At 38.0% G+C, this 21,036-nt stretch overlaps 1 protein-coding gene across 8 annotated transcripts in view; it reads left to right on the top strand.

Moving 5' to 3' along the window:
- OSBPL6 (oxysterol binding protein like 6) overlaps positions 1–21,036 on the top strand; it is a 94,070-nt gene that overhangs the window by 14,669 nt on the left and 58,365 nt on the right. For 4 of the 8 annotated variants that reach the window (XM_033231017.1, XM_033231014.1, XM_033231016.1 and 1 more), the window contains exons 2-8: positions 3,674–3,766; positions 7,717–7,839; positions 11,009–11,062; positions 12,090–12,203; positions 12,319–12,489; positions 15,772–15,904; positions 18,760–18,863. In XM_033231017.1, the coding sequence (XP_033086908.1) occupies positions 3,674–3,766; positions 7,717–7,839; positions 11,009–11,062; positions 12,090–12,203; positions 12,319–12,489; positions 15,772–15,904; positions 18,760–18,863 (792 nt within the window). Of the gene's footprint in view, positions 1–3,673; positions 3,767–7,716; positions 7,840–11,008; positions 11,063–12,089; positions 12,204–12,318; positions 12,490–15,771; positions 15,905–18,759; positions 18,864–19,446; positions 19,540–21,036 lie in introns of all 8 variants that reach the window. The other 4 variants (XM_033231015.1, XM_033231010.1, XM_033231018.1 and 1 more) reach the window with 2 other exon arrangements.

Below are 21,036 nucleotides of genomic sequence, written 5' to 3'. Positions count from 1 at the left end.
TAGATTTTTCTGTTTTAAAAGTTAGGCTTTTAACTGTTTTCAAAATTTCTATCCTATTGGAATATGATTTTTATAATTCCAAGATAGGCTGGGTGCAGTGGCTCTCACCTGTAATCCCAGCACTTTGGAAGGCCGAGGTGAGCGGATCACAAGGCCAAGAGATCGAGACCATCCTGGCCAACATGATGAAACCCCGTCTCTACTAAAAATACAACCAGGCGTGGTGGCGGGCACCTGTAATCTCAGCTACTCGGGAGGCTGAAGCAGGAGAATCGCTTGAACCCAGGAGGTGGAGGTTGCAGTGAGCCAAGATTGTGCCGCTGCACTCCAGCCTGATGATGGAGCAAGACTCTATCTCAAAAATAATAATAATAATAATAATAATAATTCCAAGATAAAGCTGGAAGGTAATTGATTGCTGAAGGACTGTTCTCTGCCAATTAGCACTAACAAATTCCCTGCATTTTTGACGGGCTTCGGTGTGCAGATTGTTGTGCTAGGATGGGGTGGATCAAAGATGGAAGTCCAGGATGAAGATGAGCTTGTCCCCACCTTCAAGGAGCACTCAATCTAGCTAGAGGCCAGTACTGGGTATGGTCAGTTTAAACTGTCTTCTTTATAGCTGCTAGTATAAAAAATACAACACTCAAGTACTTAGATATTTCATTTAAAATAACAAATTGCTTGGTATGTAATTACATAACTTTAGGGTTATGCTTTTAGTTTTTAAAACCATGAGTCCGGAGAAAATTCAAGGTAGGGGATTAATTTTTTATTATTGCATAGACAATGATAGGTTCTAATAATATAAAAATACAAGACTGGCAAGTTTTTTGTTTGTTTGTTTTGAGACCGTCTCGCTCTGTCACCCAGGCTGGAGTGCAGTGGCGTGATCTCGGCTCACTGCAAGCTCCGCCTCCTGGGTTCAAGCCATTCTCCTGCCTCAGCCTCCCAGGTAGCTGGGACTACAGGCAGCCGCCACCACGCTCGGCTAAGTTTTTTGTATTTTTAATAGAGATGGGGTTTCACTGTGTTAGCCAGGATGGTCTCGATCTCCTGACCTCGTGATCCTCCCACCTCAGCCTCCCAAAGTGCTGGGATTACAGGTGTGAGCCACTGCGCATGCAAGGCTGGCAAGTTTCTACAAGAGCTGTTGGCTTCTTCACTGTCATCCTGGAGGTTACATGGAATAGCTTATTTTTTGAAGCTAGTTACAATTACAATAATGGGTATCCGCTGGTAATTTTCTAAATTGTCCTTTAACTTTTTCAGTAACAAATACATACATTAGTGATGCTAAAAATATTCATTTACTTGCTATGTCTCACTAAATGTTTTTTATGATTCTCTGGGCTTTGACAAATCAACAGAATTTGGGGTTTAGATATATTGTGCTATATTTGAAATGATTGAATTTCTTATTTTTCTTCCATAATATAAATTGTTTTGTAACATCAAATGGAGAAGAGACTAATATTGTGTTCTTTGTGCTAGGTACTGTGGTAGGTATTTTACAGTTGTGGGTCCTGGTCTGTGTGGTTGCTAACCCTTCTGACCTACATAATTCTGGCAACATCTTTAGTATCCCCTTGTATCTATAGAGGCAAAATTTATTTCTATCACACTTTAAATATACCACATCGATTTCAATGTCTATGGCTTGATTTGGAAGTTAGGGGATTTAATTTCCTCTCCCTAGCTTAGTTACTTTATGTCCTGCCTACATAGTTGCTAAGGTCAAGTTTCTTTCCAGGCTTTGTTTTCCTTAGCATGTTTTTTGGAGGCAGGGGAACAGTTGGTGATGTATCTGTGGTTTATTGCCCAGCAACATGAAAGGATGGGGATCGGGGAGAGTCCTCAAAGAGAAGCTCAGATCACAGATACCTGACTGGAAGATTAAAGTAAGCAAAAGCAGTAGCCACGTGAGACAAGGTTAATACATGGGTTTACAAAAATGTCCTAAACATTATTTGGTCTTTTGTATGATAAGAACTCTTTCTAGAATATAAGCATCATAAGAGTAGTTCTCTTGTCTGTTTTGTTCTCTGTGGCCCTGTCATCTGTGCCTGGCACAGTGTAGGTGCCTAATAATGATGTGTTGATTAATGGAACTATGAATGAATAAATAGCGTATTTCAATGGTAGTTTCTGATCTTGTACTTTATTTTATTTATTTGACTGAAGTTTTTTGTTGCTATTCTAGTAAATGGTGAGGGAGAAGCTTGCTACTAAAGTGTGTAATTTCTATATGGTTATCTTAAAAATTATGTTGGAAACTTTTTTTCCTATAGAAAATTATCTCAAAGTATAAGGTAATGTATTTGTTGGTGGGGGAAGCATTTTATATCTCTGCAATACAGTGACACTTGTATCTTTGATCTTTATTACCCATCGTTCTTTTTTAGAAAAGTCACCTCATGCATAAAAAAAAAAAAAAAAAAACTTTAAAAAAAATCTTTGTCGTCTTTACAGTAGGGAAGTTTTGTTCACATGTATTTGAAGAGTGCATGAAATAAGGTTTGTTTCCTTCTTTTATACTTTTATAATGTGCCAAGATAGTGAATGGTTCTTAATGAGTAGATTTATGTAATTTAGGTTAAGGCATGTACTTTTTTTCCCCGAAGGGTTTTAATATAATTGCAAAATTCCTCTTTAGAAAGATCATATCTAATTTACATTTTCTTTCTTCCAACCCCACTTCATTCTTGAATCTGATGGGTTAAAAAAAAAATTGATTCTTTTTTTTAATATTTCTAAGTTCGAACATCTTTTCAAATGTTTTACATGTGTTACTTGTTCATGTACTTCACCCATTTTTCTGTTGAAATTTTATCTTACTAATATATAAATGCTCTTTGTAAAAGACAACTACCGTTTATAGTATTTGGTGAATTGTTTTCTTCTCTGTGCATTTTTGTAAGACACTTTAGAGACCGAAGGGTGTGAAGGCTCTGAATTTTTATTTATTTATTTATTTTTGCGATGGAGTTTCCTTCTTGTTGCCCAGGCTGGAGTGCATGGTGCAATCTTGGCTCACTGCAACCTGCACCTCCCAGGTTCAAGTGATTCTCCTGCTTCAGACTCACGAGTAGCTGCGATTGCGGGCTTCCACCACCAAGCCTGGCTAATTTTTGCATTTTTAATAGAAACAGGGTTTCACCATGTTGGCCAGGTTGGTCTCAAACTCCTGACCTCAGGTGATCCGTCTGCCCCAGACTCCCAGCGTGCTGGGATTATAGGCGTGAGCCACCATGCCTGGCCACCTCTGGACTTTTTAAGGTAGACCTTTCTTTTTGTCTGTTGCTATTGCCAGTTGGAGAGTTGAGCAAATATTTCTATGTAAGGCTAATTAGTCTAAGTCATAGGTGTGTCATCATCATAAAATTGTAGGTTTTCTGGTGTATCATAAAATTTTTCAAGAGCTATTCCTCTGACTCTCCAAGACTGAAACCAGCATTGCAGCAGTAGTTCAGCAGCAATTTTAGAAGAGGAGGGGAAAATCCTGTGCCGACATATTTTTCTGACTGTTGCTGCTATCTTTGATCTTTTCAGGAACTTGTCATTTTAAACATAATTCACTGTTTTTACTGTGTTATATATGATTTCATCCCCATGCACATTCACATGAAAAGTGAGTTGTCTAACCCTGGGCTATGTTTCCATTTATTTTCAGAGTATTCACATACTGGAGAGGACTGCTTCCTCTAGCACCGAGCCCTCTGTAAGTCGGCAATTGCTAGAACCGGAGCCAGTCCCCCTCTCCAAGGTCAGTGATGGAATGCGGTGCTTTCTCTGCTGGCATGATGCCTGCTCTGGGGCCAATTGAACTGTGAATAACTTTTATACCTGACTTCCCTAAAATAGCTGTGATGCCAGTTGTAGGCAACTCTTTGCACTTTTTCTGCTTCCAGTGAGTAGAGTTTCTCTGCCCTTTGTAAGAGAGAACAGGGAAGGATTTGCATGATTACATACAAAGGTCCAAAATTCTCTATAAGGGAAGAAGGAAAAAGAAGCTATTGCCTTCCCTGTTGGAGGTAAAAAAAATATTTCTATGCCCAGCTAATGGAAAATTTTTAAAACTGCATCCAGCAATAAAAATAATAACAGCTACCATTATTGCCCATGTACTGCATCACCAGACACTATGAGAAGTATTTAAATATATTATCCCATTTAATATAGTTCTTATAAGTAGCTCACACAGTGTAGGTATTTATCACATTTTACAAATATGGAAACTGAGAGTTCATAACTTGCCCATAGTAAATAAATAAACTATCAAGGATTATAGCAGAGCAAGAATTCAAACTTAGATGTGTCCAACTCCACAACCAATGCTTGTCAGCTCTTCCCGAGCTGCAAGGTAGAACAGTACCTATGTGGAGGGGCTGTTGTATATTCTGGCTTCTAGGCTTCTTTTCACATCTGGTCTTCCTAGCAGTGAGCTCATGAGAGAACACTGCAGATTATTTATAAGACCTTTTCTGTATCATGGGAGCCAGTGTCCCCTCCCCTTCAGCCTGCTCTTCCTCAGACTGGGGAAACATTAAATTCACATATGTCTAAAACGTAAAAATGATAGGGAAAAGTTGAAGAGATACCATCCTACTCCTGCCCATCCCTCCCTGAGATTTTCAATGGGCTTCCTCCTTTATTGAGAAATTCTGAAAATAGAATGCATACAGACTTTGAATTCCAGTATAAAAATAGCACTTTATACCCAAAGATGGTTAATTTCTAAATATGTAAAACCGATCATTACACCTTGCTTTTCTATATTAAACATAATCCTTTTAGAAAAGAACACTTTGCTACCCAACTGTTACGGAATATATACACTTGAACCTCTTTAAACTGTAAAGATATTACAAGCTATAAAGTTTATTCTGTCAGACAAGAATAGACTGCTAAACCACAGAAAGCAGAGAGTTATTAAAGTATAAAACATAACTTAGAGATAAAAAGTGGTCTTGACTTCCATTTGAATAGCAAATAGAGACTGTATACCTGGTAAATATAATATAACTGGTAATCTCTTTGAAATAGCAATTCTCTCTTATAGTTAGCTAAAGGAAATAGAGAACAAATAAAAGGGCAATGGAAAAAGGTAGCTAAAATTTATTGAGCACCTACTTTGTGCCACGCACTGGATTAGAACATGTATTATCTCACTTAGCCCCCAACTCGTTGAAGTGCATATCAATGTTGTTTTTACTTACTGATAATTATGGCATAATTTTCGAGGCACGAAGACTTGGTCAAACAGCAATTCTTCCTAGAAGGAGGTGATTGTTAGCCCAGCTCACAGCAGCTGGGGCTTGGGTCCACTGGCTTGATATAAAGGGATCTGGGTAGGGTACATACAGCATCTACTTCCCATTACTTCTCCATGTTGTTGCCTGTTTAGATCTTGCTGTAGGACTACTAAACCCTGGTTGTGTTTCTGTGTCAGTAGACACCACATCTCTTGGGGCCTCCTGAAATCAGAGAGTCATATCTAATCCAGATACCGTCGCATCTCACCATCTCTCAGCTCCTTTGAGAGATGGGCTTCCTGGGCACTGGATAGTAGTGGAAGAATTTTTTTTTTTGAAGTACACATTGTCCTGATCAGGATTTGTTCCAATCCTAAGCTTGATGCATTCACCTGCTAAAGCATTTTCATGTACCCACACACACCAGCATACATCTGCACACGTGTGCACATACAGTTTACCTTCAGAAAGGAAATGTCTCTATTTTTTCCAAATGAAAAAACTTGGGCGATTATGGCATTACTGTCTGTTCTTATTTATTGTTATTAGGGTAAAAGTATTTTTAAAACTTATAATACCCATAATATGTATATATCTGACACGTCAAGTACTGACATGATCACATTATGGCTTTTAGCTCTGTTTCTGTTATAAGTAAACCCAGGAAAATTGGAGACTTTTAAGCAGAAAAAATATCAACTGAAATTACAAAAACAAATGCTTCAATTTTCAGAAAATAATTTTAGTTTTCTTAAGATAGTCCTAGTCTGCTAAGCATAGAGGGAGAAATTTTAACATAATGGAAAATAGAACATAGAAGGTTCTATTTTGTACTGAGATGAGTTGTTTCATTCTTATACACTTTATTTGTAACATTATCCACAGCATTTATAATTGAAATAGCGGGAACGTTGTCTGCTCTGGTTTTATCTTTTGCCTCTGTCAGTTTGACAGCCTATTTAATTGTGAGAACTATAGTAGGACTCTTTTCTCTTTCTTTTACTGGACTTAGTAATATTGCATCAGACTGAATAAAATTATTTGCTCAAAGCTGTCACATCCATGTTTAAGAAATACATTTTAACTTTTTGCCTTTCTATCTTATCTCTTTTCTTCCCCCTTCTGAAGTTAAACTCCCAGAGAAGAAAAAAACACTGTGATAGAAATTAGTAGCCATACATAAGAATGATACATTGGACTTTGGGGACTCTAGGAGAAAGGGTGGGGGGTGGCGAGGGATAAAAGACGACACATTGGGTACAGTGTATACTGCTTGGGTGATGGGTGCACCAGAATCTCAGAAATCACCACTAAAGAACTTATTCATGTAACCAAACACCACCTGCTCCCCAAAAACCCATTGAAATACAAAATAAAAATTTAAAAAAAGAAATTCGTAGTTAATAGCCATTACTACAATCTGAGTTTAGTCAGAAGAAAACTTGCAAAGCTCTGCATTTATTAAATGTTTCCATGTTCACAAGTTATACAGAATATTCTTCATCATCCACACACACACACAGAGTCAATCAAAGATGAACACCAACTTCCAAATAAATCTAGCCAGAAATACAAATATTATTCTTCTAGAGATACTATCCATGGATGGAGCTACTGAAAATAGAAGTGCCACTAAATATGGTGGATATCTCTCTAAGAACAGAGAGAGAGCTCTAATGAATATATTTACACATAGATGGAGATTATTTTGTGGAATATAGTGGTCATCTACCTTTCTGTGTGAGTCAAAAGCCACAGGCATTAGGCTTTTTATAAGAGCCTACTGGTTTCTCCTATTATTCTAAACATTATTCATAAGCAGTGCTAACTTGTTGAATTGCAGTTCAGTACTAAGAAATGCAACCCAGAGGCTCCCAGGGGCATGTATAGCTTTGAAAGCACGAAGTTCTTTGGTGTGTCTTTGGTGAACAGGTGTCTTATGTGCGCTTTGGAATGCACGCAAGCCTTCCCGAGAGCAACCGTGACCACAGCACTGTTATTCCCCGTTAATAGCAGGTTCCGAGCCACTTGAGACAACAGCAGCCTTTCCATTTCTACACAGAAAGCGAGGTCTGCGCACTAATTGAACATTTGTCATCAAAATAGTCTTATTTTGAAACTTTAAAATGCCTCTGTGCCCGGGGATTCACTGTCTGGAAAAATGCATTTTAAACATTCTAAGTACAGGCAATCGAATTTCCATCCTACCCCAAACAGACAAGGTGGCTCCACTGAGTCTCTGATGGACCCCACTTACCTCTAGGTCTACCTGGGAAGCTCCTTTTAACTTCAGTTAAAAGTGCATAGCTGTGTTTGATGTTAGAATTTGCTCCAGAATGTTGTTCATATTTCTTTCTGGTGGGCCTAGTACTGCTTCAAAAGCAACTTCTACTTAAGAATCTGCTTTAAGTGTGTCATCAGGCACTGAGAAATGTGATTTGTTTCTCTTCTTTTCTCTCAGGAAGCTGACAGCTGGGAAATTATAGAAGGGCTGAAAATAGGCCAAACCAATGTCCAGAAACCAGACAAACATGAGGGCTTTATGCTGAAGAAAAGAAAATGGCCTTTAAAAGGCTGGCACAAGGTAACATTTTTATCATATTCAGGTTCAGATAGTCTTCATAAATAAAGAAGATCTTACTTGCTATCATGAGGTGGGAAACTAAGAATATGACTCTATGCGTAAAACTAGCTTTTTTTCCTTTTTTTTGAGACAGAGTCTTGCTCTGTTACCCAGGCTGGAGTGCAGTGGCATGATCTCAGCTCACTGCAGCTTCTGCCTCGCAGGTTCAAGTGATTCTTCCACTTCATCCTCCTGAGTAGCTGGGACTACAGGTGCACGCCTCCATGCCTGGCTAATTTTTTTATTTTTAGTAGAGACAGGGTTTTAGCTTATTGGCCAGGCTGGTCTTGAACTCCCGGCCCCAAGTGATCTGCCCACCTCAGCCTCCCAAAGTCCTGGGTTTACAGGTGTGAGCCACCACACCCAGCCATAAAACTAACTTTTAAGGCCTTATTTTAACCACATGGATTGTAGTCTATTATACTTGACAGAGACAGAGATCTGTAATATACATATGGAGGGAAAAAAATAGGTGATATTTAAAATCCAGTTTGTATATATTGTTGTCTGATTTACTTTTTTTACTTAAATTAGTATAGATAAGTTCTCATTAAGTACTCTTTGAAATATGAGGTATTTTAAATGCATGCATGTATCACTTTGGATGGATCTATGTTATATATCCCACTGCTATCGAACTAATTCCCTCTTGCTGGATATGTAAGATATGCCTCATTTTTTACTATCGTGATGTGATGAATATCCTTACTCATGGACTTCTAGTTAGTTCTTTGGGATAAATTCCTAGAATTATTGTTACCAGTACAAACTACAGCTGGAAAATCACTGATCCCAGAAGTTTGTTACTGCTCTTTAAAGTCTGCAGTTTATTCCTCTCCTTCCTCGCAATATCCTTATCCTATCTCTCAGTTTTAATGATGGAGAAAATATTTTTTACTGCATTTTACCATTACCCAAGTAGCAAGGATTCTGTCATACTAAGGAGGAGAAAGTTGCCAGATATTTTCAGTTTAAACTCTTTTTTTTTTCTTTTTTTGAGACAGAATCTCACTCCGTCACCCAGGCTGGAGTGCAGTGGTGCAATCACAGCTCGTTGCAACCTCCACCTCTCGGGTTCAAGCGATTCTTCTGCCTCAGCCTCCCTCCCGAGTAGCTGGGACTACAGGCGCACGCAACAATGCTTGGCTAATTTTTTTTTTCCTTTGGTATTTTTAGTAGAGGTGGGATTTCACCATATTGACCAGGCTGGTCTCAAACTCCTGACCTCATGATCTGCCCGCCTCAGCCTCCCAAAGTGCTGGGATTACAGGCGTGAGCCACCGCGCCAGTTTAAACTCTTTAGTGGGCCACCCAGTATCCTCTTTGAAATCAGTGGAAGAATAAATCTATATACTTGGCACATCTGCACGTGGATTTCATCTCAGGGCAGATAAATTTATTGGCCCAAATGGCCAGTGGTGGCTGCCCATTGGCTCAATGCAGGGAGGTTGTGTATGTTAACTTCCTTGAGGAAACATTTTACGTGTTTTAAGGGAAAGACTTAAAAACGAACACATGGGAAATGTTGCCCCGGTCCCCTGTCTGTGAAAGTGCCTTCTTCCTTGTCAGAAACTATCTTTCCCGAACCCATAGTATTATCATAGGGCCAAGGACTTGTCCTCACTGTTGTTCTTCCTGAGATTTTCGCCAACTGGCCATCCTCCTTCCTAAGTTCACCGTTGCCTTTCATTCTGACCTTACCCCTTTGTGTTTCCCCAAATTGATGGCCTTGCTGATTCCTTTCCTTATGATATGCTATAAGTGATCTCTGCTGAAATTCTTTGATAGACAGACATGGACACACAGGAAAAAGCAGTCAAAGAAACAAATTTTGTAGGAATTGCTAACTTTAATGTAGCACTTTCAGTCCATGTTTCAGCAAAACTGGCTGTGGTTTGGCAGCAACTTTCTAGACCGTGCCTTTGAACATTTTGCTACATAAATAACAGGAGGGCCTGCTTTGCATTGTTGTCTTTTCTCCTGATCTCTGCAACCACCATGTGTTTATTCAGATGTCAGCCCATTTGATTGACCAAGTTAAGGGCAACTGATTTTAATCAAGTGTTTTTCAACTGTAGAGACTCTTTTTTCCAGTGCTTACTTGTTGTCCTGCAGAACCTGAAACAAAGGGGTTACAGTGACCTTCTGTGAGTCCTATGCAGAACTCATAGGGATGCTCTGTGTAGAACTCATAGAAGGCCACTCACTGTACTCACAGAGGCAGATCCCGGGTCCTGACTACCTGCCATCTCAGCAGCTAAGAGGTTCCAAATCACATACAAACTTTCCAGCAGAGTAATTTTCCAGGAGCAGAAAGATTCCTTGCATCTGTAGAACTAGAGGGCACAGGACCCATTCTTTGACCGGGCCCTGGGAACTGTTTGTTCTCTTGTGAATTGCCCATGGAAGAAAAATCAACAGCTGAGAGTTCCTGAGTGTTGGTAGAGCAAAAATGGGCAAATCCAATCAGACTGGACTAGGATTATCTTGGAGGAGACAAAAATTGCCAAAAACCTCTCTTTTTTTACCCTTAATGTAGTTCAGAAATTATTTTCAACCTCTTTGATTAATGGTAGAATGCAAACATTTGCTAAGTAGAGATGCAAGCATATTGCTAAGCCCACTTAAATTTTCCAGATAATTCATTATTCATAGATTCAGTCCATTGGCTTCTGTAATGGACATGAACATTTTCAGGAATTATCTGTGGTATCCAGGGAAAATTCAGGAGTACGTTCACGGTGAAAAATTCCCTGTAGACCTGTATAGAGCTCCTTATATAGTCACTGTGATCATTTCTCACTTTGAAAAACATCCCAATGTGGTTCATTCAGAGGATTGTAGCTTCAGGTCCTCAGATTCCTTCTCTGTTAAGAAAAATCATGGTGAAAAGAGTTCATCCCCATTGGATTATGTATAAAAGAATCTTGATGGTTAACAGTATGGAACTAGAGCTCTCATCTCCTTGCCATTTAATGTGACTGACTGTGGCCAAATGCACTGAATCCAGATACATTAAGATGATCAAACATATTGATTAATAAATGCCAAGCAACATTAGACCCACATTTGTGAATGTTTTATATAATTCAAAATACAGACAGTAACTGGGGGTGTTTGGTTCTTGCAGCGTTTTTTTGTCCTGGATAATGGAATGTTAAAGTATTCAAAGGCACCACTTGATGTAAGTAGCACACAGGACATGTTTCAAAGATTGATTTTGAATTCTGCTTGAAGTGACTAAACACTGTAATTGTACAAGCCTTGTGCCATAGTTACCAGCTTTGTGCATGTCTGGGCCTGTAAGATTTCACAAGCTCCCAAACCTCCTTGTTCTAAAGTGTTTCAACCTAGTGCATGAAGATTTAACTATTTTGATATGTGTTATTAAAAACAGAAGCTTAAACCTTAAAAGTGACGCATGAGTAAAATCACCTTCTGTCACTTAGAGAGAAAACCCAAATGGGCTTTTTTCCTGCATCTCCCAATAAACTCTGCTTTATGTGTGCTGCTTTGTTCTTGTCAATGTCCTTTTAAAAACTATCTTACAAATCTTATTTCTACATCATACGTCTTTTTATCTTGGAGATCCCAATTCACAAAAATTATTCCAAATTGTTTTTATTTAGTATACAAAGGAGTAGTTTGCATGTAACACTGGAAAATTCCTTCCTTCATCATTGTGGTGTAGGGGAAGTAACAGAAGTCTCAGGTTTCAGTTTTGTCCCCATCTCTGCCATTGAATCAGCTATGTCCTTGATCAGAGGAGCAGCCAGAAGGAAGAGCTGACTGCTCCCTGTTTTCTGGTCCCAGCTGCCCCGTTCTGCCTCAGCAGCTGTCTGCCAGCTGATTACTCAGGGATGTTCTGTGTTATAGGTCAAAGATTGACCGCAGTTATTTTAGGACCACTAAAGATGGGAGAATATAAGCTGTGCAATCTAGAATTATGAAGAATTAGCATTACATTCTATGCCAAGACAGGAATAAGATGAATAGTCTTATTTATAAAAATTGGTGTGAAGTCACTTCAACATCAACTATCCTAGAACCTAATCCATAGAACCTTAACTATTTTCTGTTTGTTAAGGAGTTATATGTAGTATTCCACTTCCCATAGATAAGTTAAAGATTACCTTGAGTTCACTTAAATCCAGTACAGAAACATCAAATCATATATCCTTTCAGCCTATTTACTAGTCTTTTGATTTCAGATTCAAAAAGGAAAGGTCCACGGGAGCATAGATGTCGGACTGTCAGTCATGTCAATTAAAAAGAAAGCTCGAAGAATAGACCTTGACACAGAAGAGCACATCTATCATTTGAAGGTGAAATCACTTTTCAACAGTTTCTCTGCCATTATCAGGGGAAACCATTTGCTACACCAGTGGTAGACAGGAGAGTGATTTTACAATTACTTTCTCCACTTGTTCATTGTTTTAGGTGAAATCCCAGGACTGGTTTGATGCATGGGTATCCAAACTGCGACATCATCGGTTGTATCGTCAGAATGAAATTGTGAGATCACCAAGAGATGCTAGTTTTCACATATTTCCTTCAACTTCCACAGCTGAATCCTCACCAGCTGCTAATGTTTCTGTAGTGGATGGAAAGGTATGATTTTGTTCTATAAAAACCAGCCTGAAAATTGCTTAGAAAATTATGCAAATTTTGGCCAGGCACAGTGGCTCACGCCTGTAATCCCAGCACCTTGGGAGGCCAAGGCGGGGGGGGGTCACCTGATGGCCAGGAGTTCGAGACCAGCCTGGGCAACATGGTGAAAACCCCATCTCTACTAAAAACACAAACATTAGTCAGATGTGATGGTGCACACCTGTAATCCCAACTACTCGGGAGGCTGAGGCACAAAAATTGCTTGAACCTGGGAGGCGGAGGTTGCAGTGAGCCACGATTGTGCCACTACTGAACAGCCTGGGCAATAGAGCAAGACTGCGTCTCAAAAAAAATAAATAAAATTTAAAAAAAAGAAAATTATGCAAATGCATAACTGAGTCTCATTTGGGAAAACCAGAAAGAGGAGGTTTGCTTTGTAAACTAACACTCAGAAGACAGCAGTGACATTTGGCATGAAAGTTAATTGCAAGTGTAAATTAGGCAGAAATGTGGATCACCAAGAGAATTAGCAGTTATTTTTCCATTTTATGAATGGACTACCTTCTGACTTTATGTGGCTTTGTAGGAATACTAGGAAGTAAGTTAACATTTATTTAATCAACATTCAGAAATCAGATGTCTTCCTGGATGGTAATAAGAAGATCTCAAAATCTTGAAAATGAAACTTGCTTTGTGTCTTGACCTATAATACATACATGAGAAGCTATGAAATTTCCCCATGAAGTAATTGCATGTGAGCTCAAGAATGTGACAGTAGTATAAGTAGTAGCCTATTTAAGTGATCAGGCACTGTGTTAAGCATTTGGCACTCATTCCTCTCTGATCTTTCAAATAACCAAAGTTTAGAGACAGGAAAAAATTTGTCCAGAAGTGACATAGCCATTAAACAGCTGAGCCAGGATCCAAGTCCATGTCTGTTTCCAAAATCAGTGCCCTTTCTATTTTGACCAGGTGCCAGACTAATGGGAGGCTGACCTTGTTCTCTGGGCTGAAATAAGAGTTCACTTCTGTGTTGATGAAAAGCAAGAGATGTTGTTTGTTAAAAAAAAATCAAGGTTAAGTCAACAGACATGAAAACAGCTGTTTCTGCCTTTGATTCAATGATTAAGTTTCCTGAAACCTAGCCCCACTGCACTGTGCAGGGGTGCGCCAGCTTTACACTCAGCACCTGAAATTGAGGGCAGAGAGGGTGAGGAAGCTGGCTGCCATAGTACGTTGTGTTCAAGAATGTTCCAGTGAAGACTCTGCTTTTCTTTATTTGCTTACACAGGAATGTATGTCATACATAGGTCCAAGTGTCCTTTGCAAACCACTGGAAATCCTCCTAGAGTAATTGCAGTACTAACCAAATCAGATTAAATGAAACATTACTATATTCAGTTTGTGTTATTTTAATGGCAATTTTCATTAGATCCTATTAACTATGTTAAAATTATCTCAAACCTTACATTATTTATTTTTTTCTGTTTTTTATTTGTATTTATTTATTTATTTATTTATTTATTTGAGACACAGTCTCACTCTGTCACCCAGGCTGGAGTGCAGTGGTGTGCTTTTGGCTCACTGCAGCCTCCTCAACCTCCTCCTCCTGAGTTCAGTTGATTAACCTGCCTCAGCCTCTGAGTAAGCTGGGATTACAGGCACCTACCACCACACCCAGCTCATTTTTAGTAGAGACAGGGTTTCACCACGTTGGCCATGCTGGTCTCAAACTCCTGACCTCAAGTGATCTGCCCACCTCGGCCTCCCAAAGTGCTGGGATTCCAGGCCAGATTACACACCTAGCCTTAAATCTCACATTATTCCATTCTGGTTGCAGCCTTGCCAAGGACTGTTTAATTATCTTTTTTCTAGGAATAGGGTATTGGATTAACCCTAATACCAACCAGTTCAGAAATAAGAAAGGGAGCGAACCATCTGGTCAGGGCATCAGGAAGGTTGGGAACTTACAGATGCCCAAGATAGTGCCGAGTTTCTTTGGCCTCCTGTGTTCTCACCAGAGGGCAGACTGAACCCTAGATTTAGTCCATATTAAATGAGAAATGTATTCCAAATAGATCTTTAAAAAATATACATTTTTTATTCTTTGGTTCATCCAGCTTTTGCCTACATCATTGGCACAGAGTATTGATGAAAATATATTATTTTTATCTCCTATGTATTAAATTTATTAAAATATTTATTAAATTTATTGATGAAAATATGTTATTTTCGTCCCTTATTTATTAAATAACTTGGGTGATATCTGAGAATGGAAGACTAAAATCAAATCCTCCCCACTGTTTGACTTGAAATAAGAAACTTCTTCAGCCCTGGTTTTCAAAACAGATCTATTACTCTGGTTAATGACATACCTCTAAGATCTACTCAGTGAAAGATTTCCGTTACATTTATCAAAATGCAATAAAGAGTAAAAAGAGCTTTTTATCACTTTGCCTGCCTTCTACATATCAAATTATGAGACTCCTGAATGTTAATTGGTTTGTGCCCCTCTGTGGGGAATAAATAAGCCTGGGTTTGCTAAGAATGTGCGTCATTCAGTTTGTAATGATTTAGAAGAGACACAATTCAGTTGTAGTTGAATATTAAAGTCAACTATAAAGTTTTAAAATTATTTCAGTTTTTTAAGAAATGTTTCTTCTTTTTTCACTGTTTCCTGCAGTCACCTTAGTATCTCTATACTTAATACAATTTTCACTTATTTCACATAAAATCTTTTGAATGAAAAGTCTATAGAAAATAACTTTAATGGAAAGCTATGGATAATAACTTGCCAAGACTGTCTTTTTATAAATAATTTTCAATATGAATTCAAGGCATTGCAAGGTTGCTTACTGGTGGATAATGTATTTAGGAATCACATGTGGTTGAGGAGAACTTGAGTGATCATAAGGGTGCAGAAACCTTTTGGAAAGGAAAGACTTAAATCATAAGTTGAGAGTACTGCCGTAAGGACACTGCAAATACAACTTACTGAGTGATTAAAAATTACTGGGAATTTGAGTTGGCAGGTCCTTGTGACTATGAGATACAACACACTTAAATGTTGTCCTTCACTGAATGATGGAGATGCCAACTTAATGAGAGGTTGTTGTTTAGGAATGTCGCCCTCACTAAGCACAAACCACATTAAGCCAAGAAGCTTCTTCCATGTTTTGAGTGTGCATTTTCTTCCTTTCTTTGTTAATACGGCTTGAGGATACTTGTATTTTTTTAATCATTGAAATGTACTGTTTCATAACCATACTTTGTTTGCCGTAGATGCAACCAAACAGCTTTCCATGGCAGTCCCCTTTACCATGCAGCAATAGCCTCCCTGCAACCTGCACGACTGGCCAGAGTAAAGTGGCAGCCTGGTTACAGGACTCGGAAGAGATGGACAGGTGTGCGGAAGGTTAGTTCTTTCCCTGTGTGGCCTGAAAGTAAGCCAAAACCAAACAAGAAACAAAACCTAAAGAGGTGAATTATGAGTGCTACATCTTTGACCCTGATTGTCTTGATCGCCTTGACCTTTCCTTGCTCTTACTTTTTCTCCTCCTTGTTCTTTTCTTTATGCACCAGCTCCTTCTCTCTGCCATGACTCGGGCTCCTTACCTGCCAGTTCTCCTGCACCCTCACAGCAGTTGAATGTGGTTCTTGCCTTTCCCCTGACTTCTACCCACTTCAGCCTTCTCTCCTTGTCTCTTCACCAGTTCCTTCTGGCTTCTTTAGCTCTGGAACCTGGGGCAGTCACACAGAAGAGCAACCCCCGAGGAGAGCCTATGCTGCCCACGGCCCCAGAATCACTGCTCTGTCTTCCTCACTAGGTCACTTCCACAGCTGCCTTCTCTGCTGCTCTGTCTTGTGCATGGAGCAGGTGTATGTCAACTCGGCAATAAATGGCAAAGTTGTGAAATGCTGCATCTTATATCCACAGTTACCTTTTAGTGTGCTCCACTATGGATCAGTGATTCAATATTCTGAGCCAATACCTGATTCCCTCACGCTGCCATCTCTGAGCCTCTTCATCTCTTCTTATCTTTACCTCCCTTGTAATTAGCCAGAGCACAATGGTTCAAACTTGATGTACAGACCATTTCCATTCTATGAGAGTTTTCATTTGACCTTCAAAACTGAGAAAAACAAGGGCAATGCAGAGAGTGTTTAATAAGTCTCAATTAGTTTATTTTTTTAGATGATCCTAAGATGATATTGTGCCTGTTTTTTTCCAGATTATTTTTCCTTATAAAATTATAATAAAAGCAGATATTAGATCACTTTTTTGTGTTCTCACTTAAAAAAATTAAAATTTGGTAATCTATGTTAGTGCTCCAACCAAAAGAATTTTTTCTCATTCTACTAGCATGTGGACTCAAAGTATGCAGCATTTTTTGTCATTTTTATCAGCTTTCTGAGATACCCACATCCCAGACTTTATGTGAAAGTATGATTTCCTCTCTTTCTTACTGTAAATAATAGAAGTGACAAAGAATGATGTAGCATGGTCCATATGAAGGCTGTAGCAGGGTGATGAGACACGCACAATAAGTATTCCTTACAGACCATTTCTGGCTTTCATAGAACTTTCTCATCTACCATCTCAGTAAGCAGGTAGGAGAGCTAAATACTACTATCACCACTGACAGATAAGGAAACTACAACGGAAAAATCTAAATTGATGTCTCCTTACCCTTAATTTGGGTCCTTGGCCTTAAATTGAACTATTCACAAACTTCTGTTTTCATTCTGTTAGAAAAAAGGTGGATATAATTTTGATGGTTTTCAGCCCCAATTCCAGATTTCTGTGCTTATATAGCACCATTTATATAGAATAATCACAATTATTAGAGAGTATGAATGTAATATTTGCTAGATAGAAAGCTCGAAATGAAAATTTTAGTAACTGACCACAAAAATAAGAAAAGTAACTCAATTTTTTTTTTTTTTTTTTTTTTTTTTTGAGGCGGAGTCTCGCTCTGTCGCCTGGACTGGAGTGCAGTGGCCGGATCTCAGCTCACTGCAAGCTCCATCTCCCAGGTTTACGCCATTCTCCTGCCTCAGCCTCCCGAGTAGCTGGGACTACAGGCGCCGCCACCTCGCCCGGCTAGTTTTTGTATTTTTAGTAGAGGCGGGGTTTCACCGTGTTAGCCAGGATGGTCTCGATCTCCTGACCTCGTGATCCGCCCGTCTCGGCCTCCCAAAGTGCTGGGATTACAGGCTTGAGCCACCGCGCCCGGCCTTTTTTTTTTTTTTTTTTTTTTGAGACGGAGTCTTGCTCTGTTGCATAGGCTGGAATGCAATGGTGCTATCTTGGTTCACTGCAACCTCCGCCTCCCTGGTTCAAGAGATTCTTCTGCCTCAGCCTTCCGAGTAGCTGGAATTACAGGCACCCACCATCATGTCTGGCTAATTTTCGTGGAGACAGGGTTTCACCGTGTTGGCCAGGTTGGTCTTGAACTCCTGACCTCAGGTTATCCGCCCGCCTCTGCCTCCCAAAGTACTGGGATTACAGGCGTGAGCCACTGCACCCAGCCCAATATTCTTGACTGTGTTTAATTTCACATATTAAAGGTCAGTTTTTTTTTTTAGAGTGATATTTTATTATATAGATTTTTGAATATTCTCTTGTTCTAAATGCACCAAAAAATGTAAAAGAAAACTAAAAGTCATTTCTTCATTCTAAATGTTAATTCAGACAGAATGAGTTGATGTCCAGGTGATGATGATGTTCCTGGACCATCGAATGCACTTTGAAAATCTGATTTCATTAATATAATGTCTCTAAGAAATTTTAAAGTCATTCATTTCAACATTGTTAGTGAGCTAAATTAAAGAAAATATGTTTAACTGATTCTGTATTCCATCCTAGTGTTCTGAACTTGATTTTAACGCTACCCAAATTCCAGGTAACCACCTTCTAAAGCTCCTAACAATGAAACCACAGGACTGCTGAAGTTCACTTGAGTGTGCTTCCCATGTGGCAAAGGCTATCAGAGCAGAAAAGGGATCACATACAGTGTGACTGAGAGTTTCATGGTTTCTGCACTAATAGCTGTTAACTTACGAGAGTGAGCTTTGAAATATAATCAATGGTTTTTGGTTCTATATCAGCAAAGGGTGTTTTGTTCCACCTGCCAGTATCTTCGTCATATAAACATGGATCTGCCTACTCATATTTGCCATAATTTGCATTGACCCTTTTTTTTTTTTTACCATCACCACTGGTCCCTAACCAATTTTAACATATTTTTATTTATGATTTCTTATTAGATCTCGCACATTGCCAGTCAAACCTTGTGGAACTTAGCAAACTCCTGCAAAATTTGGAAATACTTCAGAGAACTCAGTCAGCACCTAACTTTACTGACATGCAGGTAAACATATTCCTGCTGCTGGTAAAAGGACTTAGGATATAATTTATAATCTTTATTGGGTTGTTCTATGAATATATAAGGTAATATTTAAAGATAGATAATTACAGTACAGACATTTGTTTATATTCTAGAGTTATTTTTAATATTTTTTGAATCTCGGTGTCAGTATGTTAATTAAGATGATTATTTTAAAATGTTTTACATTTAAATACACACTAGCCAGAATAAATAAATTCAGTATCTGAATTATTCTTCCGTGTTTGTGTTCTATTAGAAATGGTAGCTTTGAAGATATGCTTTAGATACTCTCAGAATTATTACTATCTTTTCATATAGAAAACAAAGCTAGAGATTTCTAATCCTGTATTCATTTTCTTTATCAGAAAAATATGTTTTATAATGAAGTTCTTATCTCTGCTTTTATAATGCCCACTATGCATCTGATACACCTTTCTCTCCTGGCTGGTTTGCTTATGGGCTCTAACAATGATCCTTTACTAACTTGCTGTGTTCTTGTCTATACCTGTATCATCTGTGTGAACTTAATAATACTTTGTTGCTTTTAACTATTTGTGTAATATAGGCTAACTGTGTAGATATTTCAAAGAAAGACAAGCGGGTCACAAGGCGATGGAGAACAAAAAGTGTCAGCAAAGATACAAAAATACAACTGCAGGTACAGATTTTACTTTTCCTTCATTCATGTTTCTACATACTTTTAAAGTACTAGTCTTTATACATCAGTTAATGCACGTTAGATTGAAAGGGTAACTTAACTGCTTTAAAGCCAGCACTTTTCAAACTCTCACATTGTCTAAAACAGTGGGAAATCTCTGTATTTTTCTCACTCTGGCATAAGTGAGAATAATTTAAAAGAAAGGTTGAAATTATACAATATGTGTTCAAAATGGCGTTTTATTCTCAATTATAGCCTTTGAACCATTAAAATATATTTTAACAAAAAGTTACCTTAAAAATCTAGATTAAAAATCTAGTGGGTTATAATGAACACTCATTTAAAAATATTAGATATTAAAAGAGGCTTTTATGTGTCAGCCTTGTCCAAATTTTTTCTATCAAGAAAAGGGGTAGGAGGTTCAATAGATTAGAAATCAACAAACCCAGATTCTAGTTAAATCACTGTGATTTTCTGGCAGTATAATTTCATAAATTTCTGTTAAATTTCCTGAGCTTCCGTTTGCTCCTGAGTAAAGTGATAGAGTTTCTTTAATAAGCTCTGAATTCTCTTTCAACTCTAAAATTCTATGATCCTTCAAAAACAGATATTATTTGGCTTTCAACAATCACCTTAAAATCTGAACTAAATTCTTAAGAGCTTGTAATAAATGTACTTGAAATTTATTTGAAATAAATTATGTATTTGAAATGACTGACGTTTTTAAAGTAAGATCCTTTCATATTATTGTGTTTCAGTGATTCAAAATATGGTAGATTATGTCATAAACCATATTACTTTCAGATTTTTAAACTAGAATTTCCATTATTCTCATCCTGAATGCATATTATAAATGACCCTTGTCCTGCACAGTCAAGATTAGACTTTATGATTTGGCTTTTTAAAATTATTATACAAATAAATTTATATTCTAATACAAAGGTAGAAAGAAGTACTTTTCAGAATTCTTCAGTCCCTTCTGAATAATTAACAAAATAATTCTTCTCTAATTTTGACTTCATTAATAACATTCTTTGTATTACAATTCTGACTGTGTAAATAACAAACTGTTGCTTTGCTTGCTAATCTGATATATTTGAAAATAAATTATCATAAGCACTAATACCTATTTTTTTTTATTTAGAATGTCTACATTCAATGAACACAACTTTTTGTGTTCATTTGCTCAGTACGTTTCCATGTGTTTTCCCCTCTGTTTATAAAATTAATACTGTAGGGAGAGATATGCCAAGTGATTTCACAAGAAAATTACTTAAAATTGCTTTTGGCAGTTTTATTGGCTTTGAACTTGTGAGTGTCTAGTTTTGTTTGTTTGTTTGTTTTAGCATGGTGTCTGAATCAAAGCCAAGAAAAAGACTCATTTTTATAAGTAAAAGAATCATTCCTCTAAATAAAATAATTGAAGAAGGCCTGTATCACAAGAAAGAACACATACATTTGTTAATAGATATTGTTTTAATCTTGTGTCTATAGTGT

This window comes from Trachypithecus francoisi, unplaced genomic scaffold (genome assembly GCF_009764315.1).
Source record: "Trachypithecus francoisi isolate TF-2019V2 unplaced genomic scaffold, Tfra_2.0 Lachesis_group13, whole genome shotgun sequence".
In the NCBI taxonomy this organism is placed as follows: domain Eukaryota; kingdom Metazoa; phylum Chordata; class Mammalia; order Primates; family Cercopithecidae; genus Trachypithecus; species Trachypithecus francoisi.
Note: the sequence above shows the minus strand (reverse complement) of the source record. Positions and strands in the feature narration are given on the sequence as shown.